General features: G+C 38.6%; 1 protein-coding gene across 3 annotated transcripts in view; it reads right to left on the bottom strand.

Annotated features, from left to right (window-relative positions):
- ARHGEF28 (Rho guanine nucleotide exchange factor 28) overlaps positions 1–22862 on the bottom strand; it is a 311840-nt gene that overhangs the window by 249005 nt on the left and 39973 nt on the right. For all 3 annotated transcript variants that reach the window (XM_060093040.1, XM_060093041.1, XM_060093042.1), the window contains exon 2: positions 7910–7953. In XM_060093040.1, coding sequence (XP_059949023.1) covers positions 7910–7942 — 33 coding nt within the window. In that variant the 5' untranslated portion in view covers positions 7943–7953. The remainder of the gene's footprint in view (positions 1–7909; positions 7954–22862) is intronic.

Genomic DNA, 22862 nt, shown 5'->3' with positions numbered 1-22862 from the left:
TAAAGCTTGTATCTATATATATGTATGTGTAGGGTTGTATGAGCACAGAAAAATGTAGAAATATATACACTAAGTCAATGATTCTCAAACATTAGCACACATCAGAATCACCTGAAGGTTTTGTTAAAACACAGATATCTGGGCCCCATGCCCAGAGTGTCTGATTCAGTAGGTCTAGGGTGAGGTCTGAGAATTTCTATTTCCAACAAGTTTCCCAAGGATGCCAATGCTGCTGAGAGTGACTGCAATAGGTTTCAGATCAGCTCAGTGCTTTGTGACCGCCTGGAGGGGTGGGATAGGGAGGGTGGGAGGGAGGGAGACGCAAGAGGGAAGGGATGTGGGAACAGATGTATATGTATGACTGATTCACTTTGTTATAATGCAGAAACTCATAAAAAAAAAAAACAGTGGAAAAAAAAGAAAGAGTTACCTGTGGGACAGAAGCAGAGATATGATGGGGGAGAGAATAATGGGGATCTATGCAAGATAACATAAACAGCTTTTCTCTACGATTCCTTTTATGGATCGTGGGGGCAGGGGTGTGGATGTGTGTACAGATATGCAAAAACAAATTCCTGAAAGGACTGTCATCAAAACACTAATGAAAATTCTCCCAAAGGAGAAATTTAAAGGGATCTTTCTCCTTGGTAATTTCTTCTTGGTAATTTCTTATTTTTTTTTTATAATGAGCAAGTGTGATTTAAATAATCATTTAAAATAAAGCTATTTTACTGAGGAAAAAAGAATCTTTGGAAACAACAATTTCACAAGGAAAAGCTCTTCTATTTTGTTCACAGCACTGAACTGATATTTTTGGAAAGATGAATGCTAAGTACACTTTATATAAAAATTAAAATATAATTAATGTGGAAAAGGAAGTTCTTGGATGAAGTACATAAGTACAACATGTGTTTTATAACCTTCCTTAATCCACAAAAACTTAGAGAAAACTCAATTTAAAAAGTAATCAAAAATAACCTCCAACGGAATATAATCTGTAAAAGAAACAACAACAACAAAAAACACTGAATCACTATGCTGCACACCTGAAACTAACACAATATTGTAAATCAACTATCCTTCAATTTTTAAAAAAATTCAGCAAAAACATACAATTTGGCTTACAATCGCTTTCTCTTTCAAAATTCAATCAGATACTCAGTAAGCAAAATCTCTTTTCAAGCTGTACTTGCATCATTTCCTCTCTTTATATACAGACTAGAAAATAAAATAAGACTAAAAACAACCTAAAATAAAAAAATAACTTTATGACTTCAAATATAGGATTTAAGTTCCCAAGTGGTGTCCATTAAAAGAGTGTTAAGCTAGAATACAAGTATCTTAGATCAGTTATAATAATTCTAATTTACATTTTTCCAGGCTTTCACATTTCTCATTAGCTTCTTCACTACGACTCTTTGCTAGCTTAAAACATCTCCTCCTAAAACCATGTTACCATTCTATCTAAAAATTAAGCCTAGACTTCAAATCAGATGGCATGCCTCTGCTACCTTTTCTACTGGGAACAAACAGCCTGGCCTTCCAGAGCTGCTTCCTCTAGTGCCCCTTAAAGTACAGATGCAGGAAGCTGCTCAGAGGCTGAAAACTGGATTTGTAATGCTTATATCCCTAAGGTTTGCAAATCAAATATTATAAACTCTTCGCTACCAGTCTTGCCAACTCCTGCTTCTTCTCTAATCTTATTATAGTACAGTGTTTCTCTTTTCCTGAAATAGCAACTCAGTGGACCTCCATGGCTCATTTTAAAAATTAGCATAAGTCTGTGGCTGAGTTCGGGAATATTCCTGCATTCCCAATACTAAGATTGCCTCCTTCCTAAAGATAACCAAACAGAAATGTTTGTCCACACCCCCCAAAAAAAAGGAGAAAAAAGTTTGCCCCAAAATGGTCAAAAAAATTTAAAGCACACAGAATCAGAGACTGCCTCCCTCCCTCTGAAACAGATTCCTGGGAGATAGAGGGAAAAAATTAAGTTCCTGCTTTGTGCTCACAGTAAAACTATGTGGGCATAAGAAGAAACAGGCCAAGATTTGAAAATACTACACAAAAACTAAAAACAAAGTAATGGTCTAAAACTGTTCTGGCAAGCAGGAAATAAACTTAACAGTACAGAAAGCTTACATAGAAAAGAAAACATGCTACCAGAATTCAGACTAAAAAAAAAAAAAAAAATGGCTAGAACAGTCTAACCCTAGAATATCAGCTATTCTAGAAGGGGCAAACAATACTGAAAGACAAAAGGATAAAACGTTAAAAAAGAAGTTGGAAGTTTTCACGGATCCAAACAAAAGGTATGAGGGGGAGAAACAAAGACTTACATCCATAGATTTTTTTTTAACATCTTTATTGGAGTATAATTGCTTTACAATGGTGTGTTAGTTTCTGTTTTATAACAAAGTGAATCAGCTATACATATACATATATCCCCATATCTCCTTCCTCTTGTGTCTCCCTCCCACCCTCCCTATCCCACTCCTCTAGGTGGACACAAAGCACGGAGCTGATATCCCTGTGCTATGCGGCTGCTTCCCACTAGCTATCTGTTTTACATTTGGTAGTGTATATATGTCCATGCCACTCTCTCACTTCATCCCAGCTTACCCTTCCCACTCCCCATGTCCTCAAGTCCATTCTCTACATCTGCGTCTTTATTCCTGTCCTGCCCCTAGGTTCTTCAGAACCTTTTTTTTTTTTTTTAGATTCCATGTATATGTGTTAGCATACGGTATTTGTTTTCCTCTTTCTGACTTACTTCACTCTGTATGACAGACTCTAGGTCCCTCCACCTCACTACAAATAACTCAATTTCATTTCTTTTTATGGCTGAGTAATATTCCATTGTATACATGTGCCATTCATCTGTCGATGGACACATTATTGATTTTTCTAAAGGTATAAAGAATCTATCATCTGTAGGAAGGATTCTCTATAATGACCCAAAAGTAAAGACAAAAACATTTTAACTAAAAAATGTTATAAGAGATTAATCAAAACAGGTTATAATCAAAGGAACAAAAATATCACTTACAGGATCCACTTGAATGAAGTATCCTTTTGTGAAGGATAGGTAGAAGTTGGGGAATAATTACTATCAATTTTTTTCTCCATGATTATTGCCCCACTATGTGATTTAATTCTTCTTGAGATAAACCTTGTAATTTATATTTTTAAAGCCTGTCTTGGGACTTTCCTGGTGGCACAGTGGTTAAGAATCCGCCTGCCAGTGCAGGGGACACGGGTTCGAGCCCTGGTCCAGGAAGATCCCACATGCCGCGGAGCAACTAAGCCCATGCGCCACAACTACTGAGCCTGCACTCTAGAGCCCGTGAGCCACAACTACTGAGCCTGCATGCCACAACTACTGAAGCCCACATGCCTAGAGCCTGTGCTCTGCAACAAGAGAAGCCACTGCAATGAGAAGCCCTCACACTGCAACAAAGAGTAGCCCCCGCTCACCACAACTAGAGAAAGCAAGTGTGCAGCACCAAAGACTCAATGCAGCCAAAAATAAATAAATAAATATTTAAAAAAAAAACTGCCTCAAAAGATTTTGCCAGTGCATAAGCATACAGTTATGCTTAGTATTATTTTATAATTAAGATATCATCTCAATATGTTATGGAATCTTCATAATTTCTAGTTTTGTTTGGGTTCTCTCTTAATCACACTTAGCAGAGTTATCTTGTTTTTCCCAAAGAACTAGTCATGACAGCTAGACAGAATTGCTAAAAGTACATGAAAGCAACAAAATTAAGAGATCCAATGTATCAGTCAAATGAGAAAACACATCATGTAAATAAATGCCAAGAGAACCTTCAATAAAATTCTACACAGATATAGATAAAACTCTGGAAGCAAATATACCAAAAATGTCAACAGTGATCATTATGAATAACAGGATTAAAGATGGTTTTGATTTTTGCATATATTTTTAGATAAGTATATATGAAATACAGTAAATATGAATAAAATGTTAAGAGTTTATAAACCAGATTGCAGTTAACTAGGAGAAACTAGAAGTGAATATTTATGAAACCTCTGAAGACAGAAGGTGACAGAGGGGGTCTGCCACAAGATACAGAAACAAGTCAGAGTCTAGTTTGTGTCTGCTTTGTTTATGTGTTACTTATTTGATGAAATTTAAGACTTGTTTTCATTATAATACTTCCCCACTGACCCCTTCCTACATGAGATCAAATGGCCACGTTGGCTTAGGTCAATTCATAAAAATATTGACATAAAACATCAAGTGAAAAAAGCAGATTACACGCATATATGTATATATAATGAGTCAATTATGTTAAATATATAATGTATTTCATCTGAGATACCAGTTATGATATGCATTTTATATTCCACTAAGAGACAAAACTGCAAAGTATGACATAATGTGAGATTTTATACTTATTAAAAGAGCTCATCTAAATTTACTTATAGAGACTTTACCACATTTGTCATGTTGCTCTTTCCATGTCTTTCTATACACACAGTAACTTTGCCTTTTTAATGCCAACTCATGGTGAAATCATTTTGAAAGCAATTAATTCAAATAGTTCCAGCAAGGCACATAAGTAATCTGAAATGACAACAACATGAACCATTGTGACCAAGGTCACACATGCATAGATAATGACAGCTCCATCATGATATCTGCCAGGATACACAGTGAAGTAAGAGCATCTCAATTTCAGAGATGTAAAATGAGAAAACTGTACCTTAAAATTGATGAAATAATGTTTTAAATTATCTACAGAGGATGAGATTATGAGTGACTTATTTTCTTAACACTTTCTGTATTTTTCATTTTATTCTAATGAGTATATATTATTTGATAATTAGAGGAAAAAAAATTGCTCTCCTTTGGTCTATTTAAGTCTCTTCCCTCGGTAAGCAATGAGTATTGACTCTTCCCTAGTCTGGTCATAATCTGGTAGGTCTGAGTTAAAATAGCTGTACCAGGATGTTGATCAACTACAAGGTTTTGAAAGCTGGAGGCATAACTCTCCCAGACTTCAGACAATACTACACAGCTACAGTAATCAAAACAGTGTGGTACTGGCACAATAAAAGACATATGGAGCAATGGAACAGAATAGAGAGCCCAGAAATAAACCCACACACCTATGGTCAATTAATCTTCAACAATGGAGGCAAGAATATACAGTAGGAAAAAGAGAGTCTCTTCATCTAGTGGTGTTGGGAAAGCTGGACAGCTGCATGTAAATCAATGAAGTTAGAACACTCCCTCACACCCTACACAAAAATAAATTCAAAATGGCTTAAAGACTTAAATATAAGACATGACATCGTAAAACTCCTAGAAGACAATATAAGCAAAACATTCTCTGACATAAATCGTACCAGTGTTTTCTTAGGTCAGTCTCAAGGCAACAGAAATAAAACCAAAAATAAACAAATGAGATCTAATCAAACTTATAAGCTTTTGCACAGCAAAGAAAACCATAAATAAAATGAAAAGACAACCTATGGACTGGGAGAAAATATTTGCAAATGATGTGACTGACAAGGCCTTAATTTCCAAAATATCCCAACAGCTCATACAACTCAATAACAAAAAAAAAACACACAACCCAATCAAAAAATGGGCAGAAGACGTAAATAGACATTTCTCCAAAGATGACATACAGATGGTCAGCAGGCACATGAAAAGATGCTCAACATCACTAATGATTAGAGACATGCAAATCAAAACTACAATGAGGTATCACCTCACACTGGTCAGAATGGCCATCATCAAAAAGTCTATAAACAACAAACACTGAAGAGGGTGTGGAGAAAAGGGAACCCTCCTACACTGTTGGTGACAATGTAAACTGGTGCAGCCACTAGGGAAAACAGTATGGAGGTTCCTTAAAAAAATAAAAATAGAGTTGCTATATGATCCAGGAATCCCACTCCTGGGCGTATATCTGGAGAAAACTATAATTTGAAAAGATACATGCACCCCAATGTTCATAGCAGCACTATTTACAATAGCCAAGACATGGAAGCAACCTAAATGTCCATTGACAGATGAATGGATAAAGAAGATGTCATATACACACACACACACACACACACACACACACACAATGGAATACTACTCAGCCATAAAAAAAGAATGAAATAATACCATTTGAAGCAACATGAATGGACCTAGAGATTATCATACCAAGTGAAGTAAGTCAGAAACAGAAAGACAAATACCACATGATATCACTTATATATGGAATCTAAAAAATGACACAAATGAACTTATTTACGAAACAGAAACCGACTCACACACAGAAAACAAACTTATGGTTATGAAAGGGGAAAGGGGGTGGGGGAGGGATAAATTAGGAGTTTGGGATTAGCAGATACAAACTACTATATATAAAATAGATAAACAACAAGGTCCTACTGTATAGCTCAGGGAACTATATTCAATATCCTGTAATAAACCATAGTGGAAAAGACTATAAAAAAGAAAATAATATATGTATACATATGTATAACTGAATCACTTTGCTGTACACTAGAAACCAACCCAACATTATAAATCAACTATACTTCAATTAAAAAAAAAAGAAAAACTACCAGGTTTTGTATCCTCATTAGACTTGTAGATCTGTTTGGTTTGATGTAGGAGAGCAGAGTGGAATGAATAAAGCTAAGGAGGAGAAAGGTACAAAAAAAAAAGACTTGGGAGTACTCTAAATTTAGCCTTAGACCAGTCTTTTTTTTTTAATCGTTAATTATGGCTGGGCCAAGTCTAACTATCTATAATACATTTTATAACCTGCAAATCACAATCGAGAGAGAATACGCCAGACCCCTGAGTAACCCAGAAGGCAACTTTTTCATTATTCTGAAATCCATTTATTTTATCATTTTGTCTTTCTCCAGAGAACAGAGTGGGGTATGTGTAAGGGGAAGGGAGGTGACAGCAAGGAAAGAGGTGGAAGGGAGAGAGGGAGGGCCACCTGGGTAATGAAGTATGTTAAGGGGAAATGAATGAATATATTTTAATTGATTTAAGATTCTGACTAAATTTGTTCCAAGTCCTTGATATTCTGTTCTATTCGGGATACATCTGAATTGAGGTCATATTCTTATTCTAGATCTAGTACTCTTGGTGTATTTCTTGAGTTGAGGATTCAAAGGCCACTTGAAACCCCAATTCCCATACACACATCCATGCCCACCTGCCACCAAACCATGCCCACCTGCCACCAAAGGAAAGAGGTTTTGCCTAAAATAAGGAAGGAAGAGAAAATCATCTGCCATTTTCTATGTGGGGAGACAATCGGCTCACTTCTGTTACATCCAGTAACTGTGCTCAAGCTTGGAATCCTCTCTCAGCCCAGAAGGCACATCTGACTAGGAATCTCACCGGGCAGCTCTGTCATCCAATCACCCACCTACTCTATGTATGTCCCAGCACTTTTCCCTTTGAATTCCTACTTCAGGATTTTACCTGACACAATGGTCACTGAACTTTCTCCCCAAAAGAGATACACACAGAAAACATTCTTGGCTATTATCAGGATATCATAAAATAATGTGTTCAAAAATCATTCACATAGATGAACTCAGTATTTCTGAGTCCAAAAGTTATACAGTTAAGCATTGGTGGTTATAGTGGTGAGCAGAGCTGCCTTCCAGAAGTTATACAGTTAAAAGTTACTCAGGAGAATATAATTAAAACCCAGACTTTGGAACCAGGAGCCAACCAGTTTTAAAGGGCTCCATGCAAAGGCTTGAACTAGACAGTAATGTTGTGTGTTGTTTTTTTAAAAGCCCCAACTCAATAGCCAACAGAACATTTCTTCCCACTTCAGTCACAAGGGGTTTCAAGTTCAAGAAAGGGCCACTTAGACCTGCAGCCCAATGCTTAGGCACTTACATAAAGAGGTACTTCACTGCAGTTCAGCTCCATGGCTTCCGCATCTGCAATGAAAATAATAGAAGTGAGAGTTATTGTAGGAGCCCCGTGTGACCAACCAGCAGAGCTGCGCCCTGCCCTCTAGTTAACATCGTAGAGGGAGGAGTAACCCACTAGATAGGACAACTGGCAAAGACAAAATTAAGAACAAGGGAATAAGATGCTCTCCATATAAAACATCCTCCTCCCTTTCTTCTTTCACATGAAGATCCACACATAAGGAAAATCTATCACCCCAAACATTATCCCACAGACTGCTCCCGAATAGAAATTATATTTCAGGAAGCCAAGAAAGGCCAACATAAGCATGTTGCAATTTTTGCCTTAGTTAATCACTTAGATATAGGCTACTCTGAGGTCAAAATTCACTCTTGGCTGGACGAGGCAGGAGCCTGTGGAGACAAGATAGTTCTAAGACCTCTTGGTGAGGGCCAGAGAGTTCAGTCTGGAGGGATGCAGCCCGCTGTCACGCTAACCAACCTCTCCACTAGGTGCACACATCCCATCTGTACCCGGAAACCAGCTAGCAACTTAGGCAAAAGGAGCATCCTTTAAGAAAGGTTCATTGAACACCTTCAATGGCCAGTAAGATGATCAGTATGGTCCAGCCCTCAAAGAGCTCACAGCTGAATGACAGAGACCTAAAGATTGGAAGAAAGTGAAGAGTGGGCTGCATGAGAACTCTGAGTAGGGCAGACAAGGAGACTCGCAGCCCCCATCACCTTTCCCCTCTCCACCCACCCACCTGCGTCATCTGGGACAGGGTTCTGCTCACCAGGCCAAGCCTGGCTCTGGTCCCCAGGCCACAGCCAGCTGCAGTACTTTGGGGATGTCTCCTAAGAAGGCAGACACAGAGCAACCTGAATTGTGACTCTGAGTACAGTAACCCCCAGAGGTCACACTTGACCTGGAGGAAAAATATAAAGAATTCTATTTTAATTTACTTTTTAAAAAATCATTTCCCTCAAGTTTTACTAATAGTTCATACACATGCGGACACTGGTACCCTCCTAGGTCACAAGTTACATTCCATGAGTCATCCTGAGAGAAGACCGAAGGTCACACGAGGCCAAGGGGTTGACAGCAGAGCCCTCCTCGGCCCACATTTTCAACACTTTGTGCCCTGTGGCAGTTCATGTAGACCCACGTAAATGGGCTTATGGGTTATCATCATCAATGTGTATGAAACTAAGCTCACAAACTGGATGAATGGCTTAAGGAGTCCAGAAAGAAAGTTCAAATTAAAGATAATACTAACCACAAGAATGACAAAATTGAGACCCCCAATCCCAGTATGAATTGTTCATCAGCTACACTATGAAATAAAAATTATGACCAATCCAAGAGTAGAGCCCCTCAAGATTCAAAATTATCAAGAAGGCATTTAAAATATGAATGTATATCCACCAGCACATGTACCATGACCCTCACACTAAATGTACACTGTGTCTCAAGACAGTAGCCATTTTTTTCAACTATGTTCACAGTCATGCCATACACAATTCCAATCCTTTACAAAATTTCAGTAAACTTGATAAGAAAATTAGAAGATCCTTTTAAGATTTCTACCTAATAGCAAAAGAAATGAATGTATTCTATAGCAAATGCAGTGCTAAGAAAAAAGACTGAAATCCACAAAGTAAAAAAAAAAAAAGACTAAAATGCTTTCCTTTATGAGCAAATCTTTCAAAACTTAGTATTTTAAGAAGCATATTAGGACATATTAAGCTGTGTGGGAGGCTTGCCATACACTTAGAAGAAAGTACAGATGGTATTAGATTTTTGTCTGATAAAATACACTAAAAAAAACCACTTTTAGTGAGAATATGAAGACATGTTGAAGAGTGAATTACTTCTTTAATAAGTAATGATCTACAGGAAAACTGTTTGAGTACAACCACTGATAGGGTAGCTTCTCAGATAAGAAGTTTAAAAAGCACATACACAAAATTCATTCACTGTGTCATTCATGGGTGAGATACTGCAAAGAAGACCTTGAAGCCAAAAGCACACAGTTCCACAGGATGCCAGTGTGATTAACTTTATAGAAATAAGACCTTCAAACATGGTCAAATCTTTACAATTGCTGTAACAAGACGGGAAATGACCATAAAAATCTTTACCACATTAAGGTGTGTTGGTTATATCACAGCAGAGTACTTTAAAAAGTTGCCAAACATGTACTAGCTAATTTTCTAACAAAAATAGAAGTGTTCCATATTTGCTGGGTTTTCTGAGATGAAAACTGGCTGTTTATAGCAGATCTTTTAAAAATAGTTTTCAAATAAATATCCTATCCCTTCAAGAAAGGGGTGACATTTTAATAAGTGAAAAAGAAAATGCATCTCAAAAGAAACTCAGGTTATAGACAGTATATACCACCGTAAAAACATTTTGAAAAAGTATTTACACCTTTCCATTTTGTGATTTTGTTGCAAAAATTATTTAAAGTTTGCCACCTACAAACCCCTCATACACGCATGCTTTAAATTTTTGGAAAAAGCTTTCTATTTTTTTTTAAACTTTCCAAATGTTTCATGGGTTTTATATTCTTTAAATGCAACAGCTTCTGATTAATTTACAGGAGGAATGATTGACATCATGGAAGATGGGAATTTATTAGCCACATTTAAACTCTTGTACAATTGTTGGATGGGGTTAAAATATAAATCCCCTTATGTACAAGTACAGCCAGCACTCACTTTTTCAATTAGAATCTATTTATCATAATATAGTATCTTTTTCAGCTATGACACTTCAAAATCAATTTCAAAGTAAACAGTACTTGGAACCAGACATTCAAGCTGAACTGAACACAGCATTAAAATTATTAAGCAAAGGTTTTCAAAAGAACGATACATTTCCATCATATTACTCTCACTGGCATGTATTACATGTCAATGTTTTTAGTGAGTGCAAAAAGGGCTATTAATAAAAAAAAATCTTACTATAATGTTTAATCCTTATAGCTTTGTAGATTTCAGATATGTTTTAGAATATACACTGTTACAGTAGTATGCTTTATTAATAAATACATTAAGGGATACATGTTAACATATTATATTTAAGGGTATATACACGTCAACATTTTGAAGCTCTGCTCTATAAAGTAAGCCTTTTCCCCTACTTGTTAGGCTACTTTTCCCAATAGTTTTCCTCCAGGCTCAGCAGACAAAGGCACGACCAGTGGAGTGTAGGGTGCTCACCAGCGCCTCTGGAGTTCTGTATTTATACAGTGAAAAGGCCCACATGAGCTGAACTGGAGTGCAGAATCCAACCTCACACAGCTTTGTGAAGGATCCAGGTTCTCCACCAACGCCATCAAATGCCTGCCTCAAATTTGAATCATAATCATCTCAGGCAAAAGGCAAAACATCAAGGGCTAAACAACATGTTGTTTATATTTCACCTGATATTTATAACAACTTATATTTTATTATTCCTGCCTACTCTACCTTTTACCACTTTTCAGTAAAGAAATTTAGGAGCCATTCTGAGCAGCAGTTATTTTGTTTTTCAGAGAAACTACTTTTCACTCCTTGAAAAAATGAACTAAAAACTAAAGTCCCCACAGTTCTCAACCTCTGTTCCAACACTTCTAAAACCCCTATCAGGATTTCCTACTTAAGTTGTAGAGAACATAGTTTGCTGCCAATATATTATATCTTCAAATAAAACTTCAAACCAAAATAGATATTTAAAACTATATTCTCACTTTCCTGTAATTAATTCCTCTATTATAGCAAAGAGCAGTAAGTTCTGTGCTCACTTGCTGAGCTGCATGGCTAAATATGGCCATGCCTCCTTTTACATCAAGTTTAATGATAAAAAATTTGTGTTTGCTAAGCAAGTCACAATTGCTTAAGTTCTTCACATGCTGCAGCTTTTCACTATATAAGTGAAGTATCATGCGCTACACTCCACTTCCTAAAGCTTGAGTTCTCCACCTGCAATTTCAAAAATTGAGACTCAAGTACTTTTTTATTGTACTGTATTTTTGAAAATGTTTATTGGGAAAGTAAAGAGCCAATACATTTCTAGTCTTGCTGGCAGACACCATGGAATAACTCGGGGTCTTAGTACAAAGTTTTTAAGTTTGCTCCCAAAAGGGGAAAAAAAATCTTATGAAAAGATCATCAAGACATAAAAGATTCAATAGTTTAGATATTTTATGAAGAATACATAATATTGCAATATCTCTGGTTGCTAGTTAACACTAAAGAAAAATATTAGACTATTTTCAACAGGTGAAAAGGATATTTTAAATTTAAAACATAACATTTAACTAATACAGAAAAAAATCAGTTCTTTGAAGTTCTGGGTTTCTCATGTTTTTGCATCTAAATGAAATATTCTAAGACTGATTCAATATAAAACCCATGACTAATTTTGTCTTTCAACATGCTAAAAGTCATTGGTGCGTATGCCTCTCATACAACTTATTAACAGATAATGCTCAAATATTTGTCTGTATTATAAATAACTACATTTTGAAGGCTAATGGTGTGTCAGGCACTGCGTTAAGTATTTCACAAACATCATCTCAGAGAATCCTCATGGTAGCGTTGAGAAAAGTGTGGAAGTCCTAGTTATCTAAATCTTCATTTACAAGTCCCTCCAGTTACAAGGTCAACTGAGGAGCAAGCTACCTAAACAAAAATACTTAAATGAACTGACCACTTATAGAATGACAAGCAAAAACCTCCCTTGTTCATTCTTCACCCCACCCAATGCTAGCATCTACTCTCTAGCCATTTTATCTTGAACATCAAAAAAAATTTTTTTGTAGTTGTTTGTTCAGGGCTTGGTATGGTTACCAGATAGTATAGCTAAATACAAATCAACTCAAAATACAACTGGAAATCTTTTTTAAGCATGAAATAAGGTTAAATAAAATTGAGAAAAGAACTTGAGTACTGGAGACCTTCAAGTCATATACAAAACTATCAATGAGAATGTGACAGAGATCCATTAACAAGTAAGAAGAAATAATCACAATGAGATAAAGGCTTAAAGATAGTAACTTCAACATTAAAAAAATAACAGCACCTTCTCCCCACCCTAGGAGAAAATGGGAGACGTTCTTGGGTATTTCTAATAAAAATGAACCCCATAATAATGCTCTGAAAATCAAACGTGATGACATGGATGCTCTACTGTGCTATCAGTCATGTCAGAAAAAAAGTCACAACCTCCTCTAGTTAATCTCTCACACATACATGATTCACCTTATGTTCATTCTAAGAGTTGGCAGAGTTAAAAACTCAGTATGCATTAGGTCACACTGAACAAGGCTAGGCTGGTATTCGAGCAGCCGCTCCAGAGCCTGTAATTCTAGCCGTGATGCTCTGCTGCCTTTCAGCCAAAGGAATAAACTTTAAATTTTAAAAATATTTTCATAATTTTAATTTCATTTTCAAAAACTAGAACCCCAGGCATATTTTTTCTCCACCCCTGTTACCTCTGAACTGTGGTCCCCATTCCAAGAAGCTTCACTTCAAAGGGCTTTCCTGATACTTACTCTCTTCAGATAGGAGGACCTCCAGCACCCCCGTCTCCACTTCACAAGAGTGAAGAAAAGCTCAGCAGAGTTGTGCCACTTGGTTGAGGATGAGGTCAAGAGGCTAGACATGGCCGAGGCATGTGGATCCAACCTGTCTGAGCCTGGAGCCCAGGCTCTCCTTGGCCTCAGCACAGTCCTTCTGTAACATTACTATGGTCTGAAAGACAGCAATTTGCTTGGCTAAAAGGCTGCAAAAGCCTCACAGCTAGGAGTACAGACTCAAGAACAGGCTGCGTTTGAACACCAGTTATACCCTGTTCTAACTGTGTGACTTTGGGTCTGTTATTTACCTCCCTGGGCCAGTTTCTAACGTGTCAAGTAGAACAAGTAACAGTACCTACCCGCTAAGATTGTTGGGAAGATTAAGAGATTTGATAGAGAAAAAAGAGAAAACACTTAACGGCCTATCATAAGCACTCAATAAATGCTAGCTGTAACTATTTTTATTATCACTGTACATTAAGCATACGCAAAGGATTTTTTAAAACATTTGAATCTTTATTTATCATTCAGAACCTCTATATATTAGACTGAACAAAATGATTCAGGAGTAATTGGGGTGAAGATGGTCTAAAAGAGGCCTACCCCGCTCAGCCTCATCCTGGCAGCCCCAAGGAATCCCCAGGCATCAGGAATTCTGAAGAGCACTGTACCACATCAATATAATACTGTCAAGCTCCAAAGAATTTTATTTGACTTTATAGAACCAAATATTCCCCCTACAGTTTGCAACTTCAAAGGGCAGAGAGCAATTACTATTGGGGTAATTCAATTGCTACCTCAGTTTGAAACCTTCTGCACTTAGAGGGAAATGTTGATTCACAGCTCCTTTGTGAACCTAGGAGTGTAGAATTTTAATTGTATTTCACAACTGTTATTCTAACAGGAGGAAGAAAGAACAGTTAAATGGGGGGTAAGGCCACGTCTAAGTAAAAACCTTCAATGGCAGCACAATGGATGGGCAAGAAGAAAGCATTTTAGAAATAAACCTACTGTTTAGTACACAACGGTGTCTACAGACCTGCTTCAGACTGCAGTTATCTACCTGAGTTATGCAGGTCTAAGCAGCTTTAAGTGAAAGAGTAGAATTATGTGGTGAACTCAGTGTGGGGAGATGTCTGAAGATTAGCAAGCAAGCAACACAATAACCATTCAACGGGATCTCATTAATTCAAACTACTGGGGGTGGGGAGGAAGAAGGGGAGCCAGTCAGTCTGAAATAGTACAGCCTAAATTAGAGGACATTTGCAAAGTACAAAGAGGAGCGGGAGCTCGCTGCTAACAAAATGTTCCGCCCAACCAGTCACACTTGCTGGTATGTCACAGGATGTATTTGCACACAAAGTGATTAAGCCCTTAAAAGCTTTTTATAAGTCAGTTGAACATACCCGTACCATCTCACTTATGCTGTTAATCCGTTCAGTGTATCCTTCATAGTCAATGCAAAGCTCAATCACTCAACTATCTTGGGCAAGTTACATCCTATCAGGGCATCAATGTCCTCATCAGCAACAGATCTCGAAAGTTCCTCCATCAGGTCAACGTCAACTCACTGTCTCTGTGTGCACAACACCATGCAGGTTGTCATGGGAGGGATATTAAAATATATAAAATATAAAATATATAATATATAAAATAGTGCCCCTATCACTGATGATAAAAATAGTGGCATCACCAAATCTTGGAAAGGATGTGGAGAAACTGAATCACTTATACACTGCTGGTGAAAATGCAAAATAATATAGTCACTCTGGAAAACAGTTGGGCAGTCTCTTAAAAACTAAACACACTGCCACCAGCAATTCCACTAATGGGTATTTTCCCCCCCGAGAAATAAAGGTTTATGTTCACACAAAAACCTGGACACGATTGTTCATAGCCTTACTTATAACAGCCAAAAACTAGAATCAACCCAGATGTCTTCAATAGGTGAATGGTTAAACTCTGTTGTCTTTGTGCACACTTACATATGTACATACATAACTCAGCAAGATATACTACTCAGCAATTAAAAGGAGCAAACTATTTATTCAACATGGATCAATCTTCAGGAAATTATGCTGAGTGATGAGATCCAGTCCCAAAAGGTTACAGACTATAATCCCACTTATATAATAATATTTTTTAAATGAGAAAAATTAATGAACAACAGATTAGTAGTTGTCAGGGGTGAGAAACAGTATTGGGAGAGGTGAGGAGGGAAGGCAGTCGTGACTATAAAAGGGCGACATGAGGGATCCTAGTGGTTTCAGAACTGTTCAGTATCTTGACTGTAGTGGTGAACGCATGAACCTACACACGTGACAAAAATGGTACAGAAATTTAAGATTACTCGTACTAGTGAATATAAGTAAAACTGGAAAACCTGAATAAGATGGGTACATTGTATCACTGTCGATATTAATTGAGCTGATTATAAGTTTTACAAAATGTTACCACTGGGTAGAGAATATAAAGTTTCTCTATACTGTTTCTTACAACTGAATGTGACTGTACAATTATCTCAATAAAATTGTCAATTTGAAAAGTCATGCTAAAATTTATGTATGCTAATCAATCTTCTCTCTGGTGGTGGCCATCCCCCCACCCCCGGCCCACATTTTCCAATAATATTGCCATTGCTTAAAATATTTTTAGAATTTCTTTCTCAGCTTATGACATGTTTTGATTATTTTGTGTGGCAGCAAGGCTTTATCCTTAGGAATAAATTTGATAATTTAAAATGTCAAAAGAAATTCAGAACTATGTTAGAGAAGAAACATGAGTGAACAAAGTAGGAAATACTATTTATGGGCAAAAACAAGGTAACTGCTAAGTCAAGAAACTGGTTCTCTTTTGTGGAGTCATGGGCTGAATTTAAGGTTGTGAGATCCAAGATTAAAAAAATCACACACTTCTGGTTGAAAATCCCTTCTAGAGGCAATGCGAGGCCAAAGAAGTGTTTGAAGTGAGGCAATAACCTACCTAAGGTTGCCTTGTCATGAGGCTGACCCAAAGACTGCTGAACAGACTGGAGAGAGAAGAAAGTAGAGGCAGAGAGAGTAGCTGGGGGAATAGGTACATGGAAAATTCTCCTGATACTAAGAATCATTTCTACAGAGAAGTTAACAAATCTAACCAGAGGTGGCAGCCACCACCTCCCTCATGGCTTTCATCTGTATTTCAGGCAGCAAACTGTGGCTATGAGCCACCCTCCTCTACCTCCCCATTCCCACCTAGGCTTTATACAGTCTTTGTAGGAACAAAAAGGTACTCTCTCTGCCCACCACGCATAAAAATTAAGACATTCTTAAACCAGAAGAGCTAGACTAGTGCATCCAATTCTAGACTATAAAACTAGTGGACAAATGTGTAAAACCTGGAGAAATTCTAGAATGATGCTTTAATGTTTAGAAATATGACCTTAACAATTAAAAGAAATGAGGTTTAACCTTAGAAATATAGCTAGTCTCTAAATGTTTCATTTAGTTTAGCACATTTACTCAGAACTTCCTATATGCTTAGTACTCAGTTAAAAAAAAAGTATAAATGTCTCCCTTCAAGTGTCTATCAATCTATCTGAAAAGGGCATACCGATATGAAATAGGCAAATAAGCTAGAGGACAGACAACTAAATACCAAGGATAACATAAACATTCACTTACTCTACAAATATTTATTGAGTATCTATTATATCCTAGGATGAGGATGCAAGGATGAATTCTGTCCTAGAGGAAATGCCAGCCCAGTGAGAAAAAGGAAAACAATGGTAAAATAAAATATGTGCAGGATTCTGTGAACACAGGGAAGCAGAAATACTCAAATCAGTCAGCAGGTGAGGTATCGGGCATGGTTCCCCAAGGAAATGAGGCTTAAGCTAAGTCTTAAAGAATACATACTACTGCTTTTAACTAGGGGCATTCCTACCCAGAAAGGCATTTGGAAATGAGGGCAGAGCATGTCTGGTTTCTTACCTGACCGGGTTGGTGGGGTAGGAGAAGAGCAGAAGAGGGAAGGGAGCTGCTACTGGCATTCAGCAACAGGGGCCATGGATACTGAGTGTCCTATAATACTGGATCAGTCCTGCACAAAGAACTGTCCCACCCCAAATGCCAATAGTGAGCCTTGTTGAAAATCACTGAGACAGACAATGGATGTTGACCAGGTAGACCATGAAATGGGAGGACATTTCAAGCAGAAGAAATAGGTACAACTACATGGAAGCATAAAAGGAGAGGTTGTTCAGTAGCACCTCCAGGGCTACTGAAAGTGTGTGTAGGGTAGTGGTGGGAGAGAAGGAGGAAAACTTTTTCTGAGCCCCAATGTTATGTCATCCTAAGTAACATTAACTTCACGCCAGTGAGTGGCTTTAAGCAAGAGAAGGGTGTGATCCAAATTGTGTTTTGTTTTTTGGGGGTTTTTTTGGTACGCAGGGCTCTCACTGTTGTGGCCTCTCCCGTTGCGGAGCACAGGCTCCGGACGCGCAGGCTCAGCAGTCATGGCTCACGGGCCCAGCCGCTCCGCAGCATGTGGGATCTTCCCGGACCGGGGCACGAACCTGTGTCCCCTGCATCGGCAGACGGACTCTCAACCACTGCGCCACCAGGGAAGCCCCCAAATTGTGTTTTAAAGAGATCAGTGTGACACAGGTGGTAGATGGATTGGAAAGAGAGAGAGAGACCAAAGTCAGGGAAACCAGGTAAGAGACCGTTGCTATTGTTCAGGTAAAAGACACCGAGAGCCTGATTCCAAGCAATGCTGTAGGGTAGGCAAATTTAACAGATTAAAGAACAAAATGGAAAGGCCTTGATGCTTAATTAGATGCAGGGCATAAGGATCAGGAGGAATCTAGGGTGATTCCTTGGTTCCTGGTTTGGGAAATGAGATAGACAATGCCATTAACCAAGATGGGGAAAGTGAAAGGAAAAGCAGATGAATGACTCAGGAAAAAAATGAGTACTGGCCATAATGAGTTTGAGATGTGAGGACTGGTGTCCAAGATAGGTCAAAAGCAGGGATCTGGAGTTCAAGAAAGAGGTCTGGGCTGGAGAGAAAGAGTTTGATAATATAGAACAGTAGTTAAAGTCATTGGGAGTAAATGGGATGGATCAACGAAGTGGATACACACAAATTCAAAAAGGGCTTAGAACAGAACCTTGGAGAACTCCAAGAGAAAGGTAGAGGAAGAGGAGCTCACAGAAGGCATTGAGAAATTGAGAAATAATCAGGGCTGACATTTACTGAGCACTATTTGTTGTGCTAGACAATGTTCATCTAATCCTCACAACCCTACAGAGTACCTCCTGCTACTGTCCCCATTTTACAGATGGGAAAAGTGAGGCATAGAGAGGTTAAGCAGGTTGCCCAAAGGCACACAACTGCTAAGTGGTAGAACCAGGATTCAAACCCAAGCAGTCTGGTTCCAGATCCCACACTCCCAACTATCTAACTATTGCTATGTTAGAAATTTAGAATGTGACAAAATCCAAGAGAAATGAACAAGGCAGCAAACCCTGTGGGTAAATGACGCAAAGCAAGATAAGAACTGAGAAGGACCCACTGAAGCCATGATTTGAGAGGTTGCTGGCCTGCTTGGCCATAGCCATGTTGGAAGGAGCAGCCTAATAAGGGCAGTGGAGCAGTAACCAGGAGGTAAGGAGTGGAGAAAATCATGTTAAACAGTAAATGCTTTAAGAGTTTAGGAAAATGAGAGAACTTTGTGGCTGAAGTCGTCAGAAAAGACTCTTCTGGGAAGAGGAATCTTGACCTGTGTCTCGGAAAGGAGGAACAGAGTGAGAACTGGTATTCAAATGTTTTCACTGGTGAAAGCCAAGTCAAAAACTATATCGTTACTGTGACTGAGATCCAGATATATCCCTGGGCTCCAGTGATCTGAACAAATGTGACCTACATATGCTAAGAATAATAACTACAAATTTCTATCACATATACAATAAAGACATGAAATTCAGCATTTGGGATTCAAGATTAAAACAGAAAAGAACTTTCCTGCAGGATAAATATTAAAACAGTGCAATGAGTTAGAAATAAATATTCAGCTAACAAATTAAACACCAAATACATTGTCCTGAATATTACTAAGGGCACAGAGAAGTATAAGATCCTGCCCTCAAGACATTTATAACAAGTCCAACCACATGAACAGTTCAGCAACAATTCAAGAGCTTAAATAATAATTTGATAATAATACATAATTGCTTAGAGCTCACGAGGGACTGCAGTGAGGTCAAGGAGAATGAGGACTCAGAAGGGGCCATGGTCTTTGGAAATTAGAAAGTTACTGGGTATCACTTCCAGTGCAATGAAGAGGAAAATGAAGGGGACTTTTGTTTTATTTCCGTCTTTTCGTTAGTGGGGACCTGTGCTTGCTTACCAGGACAAGGGAAAGAAATGAGAATGTCGAAAGTGCTGGGGAGAACAGATCTTGGCACTTGGTGCCTAGTGGCCAAGGATGTTAAATGTCACATAACGGGGACAGTCCTGCATCCTGAAGAACTGTGCCATGCTCTTCTTTGAAATCTGCACAGATTTTAATTTTGCTTCTGATGCCTTAGGTGTGCCTTCTCCTCAAAAGAGAGGTTAGCCAACCTCAAGTCTCCTCCAGAAAGGGGATCCCTCATGGGAGAGTTCCTATATTCGAGAAAGTCATACCAGTTCACTACATAATACTATCCTTGATGTAATCCCCCAGGAAATTAGCATATAATTTCTTTTCAGATCTACCATGAAAATTTCTAAATATTTTCATTTAAATTATAATTTAACTACCCAACTCATAAACTGTATATTAGTATTGATTTTCAGTTAAAAATGAAAACAGAATACTAATCTTACTTCCATTTTTCAAAAGGATAGTAAAAAGAATTTAGTTTCTAAATCTGCATATTTTCCATTGGAGTGAATGGTTCTATTTCACGGCATATAAGTTCCTTGTTGACAGTCCTCACCAAGAGAGACCAAAGAATAAGGCTCTGTCTTTCTATCAATCTGATCTTGGACAAGTGGGTGGCTCTTAAGATTGGATGTGCTCCAAAAACTGCAATGCCTGCTGTGAGGCAGGTAGAACTTGGGCCCTTTCCCTCTTACTATTTACTCAAGTCCCTTTTCAGATCATGTTTTCCATGGCTCTCGCATAACAGTGTGTTTCCTAAAGCAACACTGAGCTCATTATTCTGAAAAACTGCACTATTACAAAGGAACTAGGAACTAAATGCTACACTTTGCAGAACCTGAAGCAGTAAATGCCACATCAAGGCAGATCTTCACATGCCATGAGCTGAACTACTCTCTACCTGTTCTAGGAAAAAAGTGCAATCTGAAAAACTAACATTTGCACCAACAGAATACACAGGTGTGGTATGTGCATGCCTGAATGTTTGTGTATCCCCCCACAAATTCAAATGTTGAAAAGCTCACCCCTAGGATAATGGTATTAGGAGACAGGGCCTTTGGGAGGTTCTTAGCTCATCAGGGTGGAGTCCCCATGAATGGAATTAGTACCCTTATAAAGATGACTCCACAGAGCTCCCCAGCCCCTCCTGCCATGTGAGGACACAACAAGAAGTCTATGACCCAGAAGAGGGGCCTCATCCAACCAGGCTGGCACCTGATCTTGGACTTCTAGCCTCCAGAACTGCGAGAAATAAAGGTATTTCATAATAGCAATGCCAAATACATGGTCACACTTAACAGATACCTCTCATCACTTTAGGTCTTCTCATCGGCGTGACTAAATTTAGTTCATCTTAACCCCACTCGCAACATACACACATACAGGTACACACAAACGTTTACCTTTCATCTCCTAGTTCTTTACATTCCTATCTTCTAGTAGGTGATAGCTAACTAATCGAGTGATATAATCCAGGTTAATAGGGTAATGGATAGTCATGGATATAAAGTCTTGATCTTCCTACCAACAAATCATGTCTTCATTCAAAAACACTGACTCAAAGACAGGAACACAGAAGGAAAGCAGGGCACACAGTTTGGAGCAAGCAGTTCTATGAGCCAAATTACAGAAAATATGCCATTCCCTGACTCAGTGCATGTGTATGCACCCATACGCAACACAGATCTGTCTAGGTGTGTGGCCTATAAATTTAGATTACATATTTGTGGGGAAACCTCATTTTAGATGAGCGTTCACAGAGCCCTCAGTAAAATACCGATACCATACAAAACGTCCCAGGTGTGGAATGTACCTAGTAAACTTAATTACAGTGAGTGATTTATTGATAGACAGTCTATAACATCAATTCCAGACCACATCCATTGCCCACCTCTGAAATGAGCTCATGCCAAGTTATGCTCTACCAATTCTTTTCCCCTTTCTAACTACATTACATTTTTAGAAAGAACGACTATGGTTCTTTCCTTTTTTCCTCCATCCTTAAGATGCCACCTCACTCTGAGCAAAGACTTCATTCCCTATTTTGAAACCAATACTTTTCATCAATTGGTCACATATTAGGCCATTAGAGCTCTTTCAGAAAGGCTCTGCCTCCAATTCCCTCATCCATCTCCCCTCATGTGTTCTGGGTCCCATTTGTTCCCATTAGCTGAGGGACTTTGCACCCACAGAAGTCCAGGGTCTGCCCTCAGGAACTCCTGGCCTATTGGAGGAAGCATACAATAAAACAGCCAAGGGCTTCCCTGGTGGCGCAGTGGTTGGGAGTCCGCCTGCCGATGCGGGGGACACGGGTTCGTGCCCCGGTCCCGGAGGATCCCGCGTGCCGCGGAGCGGCTGGGCCCGCGAGCCATGGCCGCGGAGCCTGTGTGTCCGGAGCCTGTGCTCCGCAGCGGGAGAGGCTGCAGCGGTGAGAGGCCCACGTACAGCAAAAAAAAAAAAATAAAAAAAAAAAAAAATAAAAAAAAAATAAAACAGCCAATGCCATGTAATTAACATTAGAATAAAGAAAAGCACTGGTTGCTAGCAGAGAACAGAGAAAAGGCACCAATCCTACAAGGAATGGGCTGCGTAAATTTGTAAGATGAGTTGACAAGGACTTGTTCCTTTAAGTGTTTAAGAAAACAGACTTTCTTTCTGCCAATATGATGGGTTAAGTAACCTGAGACCCCTACTGCTCAAAGCATTAGTTAGACTATTTACGAACTACTTCAAATGCATAGTTTGAACTCTCCCAAGAAAACAAGGGAGCTCTCCAAAAGTCACAAAATTAAGACTCACTGAGAAATACAGTGATGACCTACTGAGAATCTTTGCCCTGAAGAGTTTGGCTGGTCTCAGCCCAGAAGACAGAGTTTAAACGGCCTTTGAGGGCAAGAGACAAAGTCATGGATCCATCTCCTGAATAAGGCAGTACCCAGAGGGCTCTACCTTTAGTCAAA

Source organism: Mesoplodon densirostris, chromosome 3 (genome assembly GCF_025265405.1).
Source record: "Mesoplodon densirostris isolate mMesDen1 chromosome 3, mMesDen1 primary haplotype, whole genome shotgun sequence".
Lineage (NCBI taxonomy): Eukaryota > Metazoa > Chordata > Mammalia > Artiodactyla > Ziphiidae > Mesoplodon > Mesoplodon densirostris.
This window is presented reverse-complemented; position numbering and strand designations above follow the sequence as displayed.